This window comes from Garra rufa, chromosome 23 (assembly GCF_049309525.1).
Source record: "Garra rufa chromosome 23, GarRuf1.0, whole genome shotgun sequence".
NCBI classification, from domain to species: domain Eukaryota; kingdom Metazoa; phylum Chordata; class Actinopteri; order Cypriniformes; family Cyprinidae; genus Garra; species Garra rufa.
In genome coordinates, this window is record NC_133383.1 from 28,878,631 (window position 1) to 28,888,988 (window position 10,358).

General features: G+C 36.5%; 1 protein-coding gene across 1 annotated transcript in view; it reads right to left on the bottom strand.

The window, feature by feature from the left end:
• lpar1 (lysophosphatidic acid receptor 1) overlaps nucleotides 1-10,358 on the bottom strand; it is a 35,372-nt gene that overhangs the window by 23,691 nt on the left and 1,323 nt on the right. Inside the window, exon 2 of the mRNA XM_073829379.1 lies at nucleotides 619-1,374. Coding sequence (XP_073685480.1) covers nucleotides 619-1,357 — 739 coding nt within the window. The 5' untranslated portion in view covers nucleotides 1,358-1,374. The remainder of the gene's footprint in view (nucleotides 1-618; nucleotides 1,375-10,358) is intronic.

Below are 10,358 nucleotides of genomic sequence, written 5' to 3' on the forward strand. Positions count from 1 at the left end.
TTTGCATATTAACATCAGTTGTCTTCAATAATGATCAATCATTACTTTGTTAATCACCTAATTATCTCATTACCTTCAACACTGCTTCAGTGTTAACTTTAACACTCTATAGTGTGGACACATATAGACACTGAAGCAGTGTTAAATTAACACTGGGGATTTTGCTGTGTACCATCCTGCAGAGTTTAGCACCAACCCAAATCAAACACTGAATCAGCTAATCAAAGGGTTTAGGATTACTTGAAAACAACAGCCAAGTGTGTTGTGAAGCAACTGAAGTCTGCAGGACAGTGGCCCTCCAGGAGCAGGGTTGGCTACCCAGGGTGAGTTCCCAGCCTTGTTCCTGGAGCCCCCCAAAACTGCACTTTTAACATGTCTCTTTGTCTCTGACACCCATTTCAGGCTCTACTCATGGCCTGATGACCTGAATCAGGTGTGTTTGATTAAGAAGACATGCAAAAATTGCAGTGTTGGGAACTACTGTGCTGTCCTGCTCCTGGAGCCTCTTTGGGATTACTATAAATTTCCAGGTAAGTGTGTTGGAGCAAGTTGGAGCTAAACTCCACAAGATGTTGGCCCTCCAAGCCTGACAAATTGTTAAATGATAGCAGAACTTACCCAGCACAATCACGACCGTTTTCAGCAAGCTCATCATAGTGTCCCGGTTCCGCCGTTGACCCGAGCTGTGCCGGGACATCCTCATGGTTCGCTGACGAACATACATAAATATGTGGGCGTATAGAACGACCATCACCACGAAGGTCACCAGGTTGAAGATCGCCCAGAAGCCCAAGTAGGAGTTGCTGTAGAGGGGAGCCATGTTGGAACAAGTATCTATGGCACAGATGCAGTTCCAGCCCACACTAGGAATGGCACCCATGATTATAGACATGGTCCAGATGATGACGATAACTACAACTACTCGCCGATTGCTCATTCGGGTATGGAGCTGCATGCGAAATACAGTTATGTGGCGCTCAATGGCTATAGCAAGCAAGTTGGCAACTGAGGCTGTAAGGCTCGTATCGATGAGGCCTTGGCGAAGCAACCACGTGCTGACCGTTAACCTTCTCGTATTGGGTCCCGTGTTAAACATCAGGTAGAAATAGGCAAGTCCCGCAAAGAAGTCCGCGGCTGCTAGGTTAGCCATTAGATAGTAGATTGGAAAGTGAAATCGGCGGTTGATGTAGATGGCCACCATCACGAGCAAGTTGGCTAGCATGATAAAAATACATACTGTAATCCCAAGTCCCATCACTAGCTTGCTTACGGCGTTCCATTCTGTGGCCAGATACTTCTGACTACGATTGTAAAAAAAGGCTATGGTTTCGTTGTAGTAGCATTGTCCGTCATCCATTCTGAAAGGTTAGGTTTCTGAAAAAGATCAAAAAAGGTGTCAGTTTTAATATTACATGAAGTTTAGTAGAAGTCACACATGGCTTAATGTTTTGAATTATTTATGGGTTGTAATTTTACACTAATGGTAGACATGTCACCCACACACACTGAGGCTAATTGATTTGATGTACTTGTTATAGTAAATATAATAACTAGGTCATAACTATGTAATAACTGTGAATCTACCCCTAAACCTAATCCTGACCCATGTCTTTACCTTATATTATCCAGTACTTTCTTAAGTAAGTACACTGTAAGTACAGGCAAGTGCACAGACTGTAAAATAAAATGCAAACACTCTGCATTGTGAATAACAAGAAGGATTATCATTTAACTCAAAAGTATGTCTAGAACTCAGTAAGATGTTTCACAGGCATATAGCATGCATTTTCCATCTGGTTCTGTTTTATTGGCATGTTACCTCATAATATTGACCAGGAAACGCAAACTAAACACGTAAAAAAAAGGACAACATGCATAAACACACAAACAGGCACAATGGTTGTCTGTAGCATGGGTTTCTGATTCTCAAAACAAACTATTAAACACATCAATGCATGACTGAATTGGACAATTCTTCCTCCCAAACACCCAGCACAGGAAATAGGCCTCATTTGGGTATTGCAAGATAATTTAACCCTTAGTATGTGTATAAAAGTAATTACTTGTGGTTCAGCAGGGGTTCAGTGTTTTTTCAAATATTTTTAAGAATCATTGTGGTAAGATTTGTCTACAGTATGTCTCAATATCTATTTTTTTATTACATTTATAAAGTATCACAATTTTGTATTCAACAGTGTGTTATTAATAGTGTGTTATTAATAGTTTACTTTTGAAAATTTTGTCATCATTTACCAAATCAGAAATTTTGAGCAATGTAGTAATGTATGCTCTTTTCATTTGGACTATAGTTTTCAGTCTTCAAAAATCATGTAAAAGCACCATTAAAGTATGAATAAAGTATCATAGCAATACATTTTGTTTGAAAGCTTGGCTATAAAGTCTGAATTGTAGGATGTAAACTCGCAATTATGAGAAAAAAGTCATAATTACGAGTTTATATATCTCAATTCTGACTTTATCTCACAATTCTGAGTTTTCTTCTCTCAATTAAAAAGTTGCAATCACCTTTTTTACGTTTTATTCAGTGCAGTTTCTTTTAGCCATTATTAAAACTTCAAAACAGCCATTTCTTTCTGCTCACATTCAGCTATCTCAGGCTCAGCATGCTATCAATTGTTTAGAATTCAAATGCCAAGCGAGAGTGGATGACCTTTCCACAGTTATTGTGTACTTCTAAACCTATCATCACCACACATTGGTCCATAGTGCTGGGATACAGACAGACAGATCCTGTCATTGTTTGTCGATGTGTTTTATCATATAGCCCCAGGCCTCTGATCTCTCTAAACTAAAGGCAATGAACAAGAGCGGTCTGTGCACAAATGTCTGTGAACTTCCTCTCTCATTTGAAGCAATGCTCAAAGCCACAGTTTCAGCATTATTGTAGCACCCATCCTCAATGGATAAAGACGGTGGAAAGGAAATTCCAGAAAGGCCTTGGCTGAGTGCATTTGATAACATTGTATCTTCACAGTGTCTCCTGCTAAAACCACATTGCAAGACCGTTACTCAAGGAAACAGTTTGTAATAGTAAAGACTCGTTTTGCTTAAAATTTCTTCCAAATGAGCTTTTCTCAAAAAAAACATTGACCACTATAATGGTTGCTTAAAAATTTAGTTTTTCTCCTTTGGTGATTCTGCTTATTAACATCAGGTGTCTTCAATAATGATCAATCATCACTTCATTAATCACCTAATCATCTCATTAACTTTAACTTTAACACTGCTTTCAGTGTATATATGAGTCCACAATTAACACCGGGGATTTTGCTGTGTAACAACATAGTTTTAGCAGAAGTAAGCAAAAAATGGAAATGGAAAATAAATGACTATAAGGTCTAGTTTCCAGCACAGAATATGTAAGAGCCATTTTTCAGTGTAAAGCCCCTAATATACTTCAGGCGAAACTGGCAGACAAACTGGTGTGGCAGCATTTCAAATGAGGCCAAAACAGTTCATTTAGAGTTTGTTTTGGGAGTTCATAAGCTTTAAGAAAAGGCTAGCAAACACCTTCAGACTAACATGGCTTTGTGGAGATTATGTAATAGGTGGGTGTGGCTCTGTGGCTCCGCCTTCTTTGACGAAATCATCTCCGATTTCTTCTTTTCAATGTGTTGAGGTCAAAATGAGGTCAAATGAATTTACTGTGAGTACATTGGTGTCTAAAAGCAACTTCTTTTTCTTGGAGTATCTATCATGTGCCAACCAGGGGTTTCAGTTCTGTCCTGCAGAGTTTCGCCTCATCCATGATTAAACACATCTGAACCAGCTTAACAAGGTCATCCGACTCACTAGAAACTCCCAGGAAAGTCTGTTGGAGCAGGATGGGACTGAATGAAACTTGAAGGTGGTCCTCCAGGATCAAGAGTGGACACCCCTGGTCTACAGCTATGCCAAAGTGAAAGTCTCTTGGCAGCTCTTGGTGGCAGCACTCCACTACAGATTTGAGGGCATGGAGTTGGTTAGTCTGGTGGCACAGTTTGCCACAATGAAGGCATCTGCCCCTCTTGAAGTTAAGAAACCATATAAACAGAGCATGGCTGGTACGCCAAACAACTGTATTATCTAGGTCTGTAGAGACAGTTTCAAGTGGGCAAGGAAGAGCTCTGGATGGCCTACACAACTGTTTCTTCTTAACTCTTTATTGTTACATCCTTTTGTAAAGACTCACCATTTTCAGATCACCATTTGTTTTGTATTATGGCAAAAGGAAAGATCTCTCAGTACTCAGAATGTCTGCTTCCAATTCAATTTCTTGTCCTACTTCTAAAACCAGATTGGTCATCTGTGGTAACATGGTGATTGGTGTACATTCAATTAAATATTCCAATCTGATCTCATGACGAAGACGTACTTGTGGGAACTTTTTTCGCAAGATGCAAAATACATATTGCTATACATTTTGTGACATATTCGATCATTTTTTCCCCCGGAACATTGGTTTTGTACATGTCACCGCAGTTCTGACTTGAAATGTCCATTAAGTGGTACTATATCTCCAATGCTCCGTGACATTTTAAAATAAGGTATCATCTTTTCTACACCTAAACCTACCCGATTCTGCATCCGAAGTCCAATTCTGTGCCGGCTGAGCTACCGAGCAAGCTTTGTGTTTTACTTCCTCTACTGTTCATTTCTGTTGGAAACTGCAGTGAAATTGGTACATATTTCACATCTTGCAAAAAAGTTCCCGCAGGTATGTTTTTGTCGTGAGAACAGGTAGAAAAATTCAGAGAAGCTTGTGGGATAACTATATATATAAAACACAATCAACTCATTTTGGAACCTAGAGCAACAAAACATCATAAATTGACCTACATGGACTTCTGTGGAAATGTCTTCTGCAAGCCTTGAACTGTGTGTTGTGAGATACCAAACAATACAAGCATACAATCCTGCAGTTCTCAAGAAAGTCCAGATGACATCTACATTTGGCTCTTCATGGTTCAATCATTTTACAATCTGGACATGGAAATTGTTTTACACCATTCTGGTGAATGAAACCACCTTAGAATATGTTCAGAAGTGTAAGGGTGAGCTTTCTGAAATATGGAAATGTCATGGCAGAGCACCTGGATTGGATGCACCTGGTGGTCTCCTATTCATTGGAAGTTATTACACAGTCATCAGACCTAATGCTTCCCATAAGATGGCTGCCCAAATCATTATGAAACTCAGTGTTTAATAGTTGGCAAACTCAGTTGGATGAAGCAAACAGGATAAACGATGATTTAAAAGTTTTTTTTCCATTACTCAGGGGTCTAGGTTTCCTGCTCATTTCTCCAGATTATCCTTCACTGTACATGGTCTTCAGATACAAGCGGTTTCCAAATGGCAGGCCCCTGACATAAATTTGCTCTGATTTTGCTCAGAGTGGGTCACAGGGGTTCAATTTTGAGGTTATACGTTTTGTGGTATTCAGACCCAATCCTGTAAAGTATCCATCTATCTCTATTAAAGCAATAGTTTATCCAGAAATTAAAATTCTGTCTTCATATATTCGCCCACATTCAAAACCCACATGACTTCTACTTTCCTTAGAACGGAAAAGAAGAAAAAAAAAAAAATCACACGAGTAGCAGTGCGATATGGCTGTATGTCGGCACGGCAGTGATTTGACTGTAGAGTTCATGAGTGCAGAACACCCAATGACGCCCTGGAACTTACATCTCTGAAGACATTGAACCAACATTTCAAACAGAAGTTATCTATTTTAACAAACAAACTGCATATATGAAGTCTAAACAACTACATTCTTGCCATCAGATCAGAATGGCAAGATGAAACTTGGATGGATATTTATAATTTTAGTAAATAATAACCCTGGAATGGATATTGGGGCTTTCAAGCTAAAAATGACAAAAGTCAGCATAAAAGTATAAAAAAAGAGCCACATAATGGTTTGCATGAGACAACTCTAAGACAAAAATCAGATGCATTACAGCAGGTTTGATGTCAATCACACATCATTGGTTTATTTGTCAACAAACATGTTGAGCATTAAAGAGCAGCATGAACATTCCTCTGAATATTTCCTTTGTTTTGAACTGAAGAAAATCATAAGGGTTTATTATGGAAGCCCATTTCCGCCATGCAGTGAATTGAAAATAAAACAAGGCAATTGTAACTTTTTTTTTTTATCTCACAATACTGACTATTTTCTTGCAATTGCATGATACAAACTCCTAATTCTGCCTTTTTTTATTAGAATTGTTAAGTTATAAAGTCAGAATTGCAAATGTAAACTCAGTTCTGACCTTTTTTCCCAGATTTGCAAGTTTATATCTCACCATTCTCACTTTAAAATTATTCAATGGCAGAAACAGGTTTCCATAGTTTAAAACATGATATATTCAGGTTTTCCTTGATAAATAATGTAAGTTCGCTGCTGTATTAGATAAAACTGCAATTCGGGCACCGACCAGTTTGGTTGAGTTTTCTTCTGTTGTTAAAAAGTAATACAAGACAGTTTATAGCTGACACATACTGCTGATTGGAAATCAACTTAGTGATCCACTTGCACAGCTGCATTTGTTATTGTAATCTAGTTACTTTTAGCTCACTTTACGTGGTTTTGTTATTTTACTCACCCTTGTATTTCAAAATTGATTATTCTGTTTTCATTCTTAAGGATATTACAAGTAGGGTAAGCTTCCTACACCCTAAACAACAGTAAGAGATGAGAGACTTCCTGTGTCATTCACTCTTCTGCCAAACACCCGACTTCAGATCTGACTTAAAAGTGATGTTATTAGGCTGACTTCAGTGTGAGTCAGAACTATGAGTATGACAACATGCAAGCCATCAGTAACAATTAGGCCTAAATTCTTGACTATTGACGCCTTAAGAAGGTTAAATCAAATAGTTAATAGTTTAATAGAGACCAGAGGCCGGACATACATCACTATGAATTTGAGTGTGATCTCTTATGATGGACTTGAAACGTTATTTTAAAATGACGGCAAATGACTTAAATAGAGTGTTCACTGATCAATGTAAGAAAACTTGAGGAAGAAGCCAAAGGGTGATTTCATGCACTTGTCTGAACTATTAAACCCACATTTGCTATGAAGCCTGTTGTGATCACAGTTGTGTCACAGTTGCGTACGGGTGTGTCTTGAAATGCATATGGGCCGGACACTGCACAAGTTCTACCTTTTTTTTACACACATATGTTTTAACTTAGCATCTTGTATGGACTATATGCCAACCCTTACCAAAAAACGTATACTTCAAGTTTTTTTAAGTATACTTTATGTAGTAAGTATAAAAATATCAGTGTACTAGTAGTATACTTTTAAGTGTACTATTTCAATACTGCTTGGGACTAAATTGGCCCACTTTCTAGTATATAAAAGTATACTTTTAAGTATAACAGTAGTAAACTTTGAGTTTTCAGTTTGTACTGCAAGGTACTAAAAGTGAACTTAGAGGTATACTGATAGTTTACTAATTAAATATTTTTCTGCATTTTACTGCACTTTGAAGTATAGTCTGAGTAAACTACTAGTTTAGTAATTTTATTCTGCAAGTATACTCATAAGTTTTATTTAAGTGAACTTTACATCATAATTTAAAGATACTACTATGTCCCTGTTTAGGTATTAATTTATATATATTTTGTTTTATGAATATCTGAACATACAAACATCAAAAGATAGAACAGGGTATCTGCTTGTAAACAAAAACATTTTATTCTAGCTTCATGCATTCTTTTTTTTATAAACACTTGAATGTGGGTGAGTTTCCAAAAAGACTATTATGATGATCAAAACGTAGATGGAGTCGATCAACACTCCAAAGTTTGACAGTCATTATTACCTCTTCATGGGTCGACATTTTATTCCATAACGTTACACAGTTTTACATATATATGGTTTTGATGCTGTTTTATGTCTGATGATTAGATTACATGTGGAAGCATCTGTTGTTTCGGTTTCTTCACTTGTGTTTTGAAAATTCTGTACAGAGGATTTGTAATAGCGCCCCTAGCGTTAAACAATGAAAATACGGATTCTCAGAGCACAAGTAAAGCTCAAATATACTTTGACTTTTTTTTAAAGTCAAGTATACTTAAAAGTCATTTTAAGTATATTTCTGAGACGTATATAAAGCACATTTCTTATACGTACACTGTAAAAACATTTCACCCGTTTCAACTTAGGAACGTACGTTTTGTGGCTGCCTTAAGATTTTAAGTTATTTCAGCTTAAAAGCACAAGTCATTTCAACTCACAACTATCTTGCCTAGTGTTGAATTTCTTTATTTTACGTTCATTTGATTTTACAATATTTTCTGTTTCAACTTATTAAATTAAGTTGAAATAAGTTTTAACATGAAAGCAACGATTGAATCAATGTCAAAAATGGTTGATTTGTCAATGTTAAAGACACTGAATTAATATCACCCGCTATTAATGGTGAAAAAAAGTGAAATTTCAACAAGGCACCATTATTGTGATCAGTGATTGCTTTAGTTGGGATCTTGACTCTTACCTTTTGTTAAGTTAACTTTCTTTTGGAGCTACAATAGTGTTTCAGTGTAAACCCTGATGCCAAAAAATTAGATCTGTGCCACTGCTTAAATCTCTCATTGTAGTATCTGACATTATAAACAAACATATAAAACCAAACAGGATAACTCATATTTAAATAAGCTCACAAAGATTACAGTCAACATAATCATCTGATCCCAGTGGATCTCAGCTTTCATTGCCTTAACCAATGTATTTTAGCACATTGTTACAAAAGACAATGCAAATTGAACATTAGAGTACAAAGAGTCAAGAGTCCAACTAAAGCAAATACTGATCACAATGATGGTGGTTTGACAATTTTTCAACATTAAAAGCAGATGCAAAAGATTCACAAATCAACTATTTTTTTTTACATTGATTCAATGGTTGCTTGCATGTTAAAACTTATTTCAACTCAATTTAATACTTGAAACTGAAAATATTGTAAAATCAACACTAGGCAAGATTTAAAGTTGTGAGTTGAAATGACTTGTGCTTTTAAGCTGAAATAACTTAAAATCTTAAGGCAACCACAAAGCTTATGCTCCTAAGTTGAAATTGGTGAAAATTTTGGAGTGTACATACAAAGTATACTGATTTTTTTGGGGGGTGGGGTGGGGGGGGGGGGGGGGGGGTCAAGTAATCACAAAGTTACAGCAGCTTACCACAATTCACACTGTGAGTTTGTCTTTGAAGCTAACCTGATTAGGCTCCGTAAACTCCTGTAAGAACATCAAACAATCTCAAGATAACACCGTGACACTAACACCACAACAAATCATTATCCTACGAAGATAATACACAGTTTAGAAATCAGTAAACCTCATACTGTAGCTGAACTAAAACTGTTTTGACATCTGCCTCTTCTCATCCATTCAAAGCAACAAACCACACACCTCAAAAGATCACATGTATCAAAATAGTGTGTCTTATTTATACTGCTGACTGGGTGGCCATTAAAATAGCACACAATAGAGCACAACTGTCCCCTGTTTCGAGTCACGGGACCTCCCAGCCATGCCCAATTCCACCTATTTATTTAGAGAGCGCCACTGCAGCAAACTGAAGGCCACTGAACACATTTTGGGGTTTGATATCTCCCTTCTGCAGCTCTGACACACAGCAGGAAGGGCAGGAACCAGCACTGGCATCCCAGCTCTGATGCACGGCACAGCTGCACCGAGTCCTGACCCTGGGAGGTGATGGGGAACCATGGGTGTTTTTTTGTAAAGAGGAGGCTTTCCTGTCTCTGTCTCGGGTGCAGCAGACCAGCCAATGGATATATTAAAACCTTGGCACTGATTTTGTTAAGTCTACCCATTTTAAAAAAGCACAATGAAAAAAAAAAAAAAAAAACTTTACACTTAACACTCGGTAAATGTTAGGTTGAGACCCATCTTGAATATGAAAATATGCTACATAAACAAATACTAGCTCAAATACTGTATACGTTTTGCTTTATTTTGGTTAAAACATCATCCTCATAATATATACATATAAATGAATATAAATATAAATTTAAAGTATAATTTAAATATAAATTTAAATTTAATGTATATACATTTTATTACACCTAAATAATAATAATAAAATAGCACTGTACATTTAATTTTATATAAATTAAATATATATAAATAGTTAGTGTGACAAACAAATGCAACATAATCACACCTAATAATAATAATCTGAACTTTTTTTCTCTTCAATGTTCTTAATATTTAATATAAATATAAATTATAATAAAAATATAAATTCAATTTAATGCATATACATTTTATTACACATAATAATAATAATAATAATAAAATATATGAACAATGT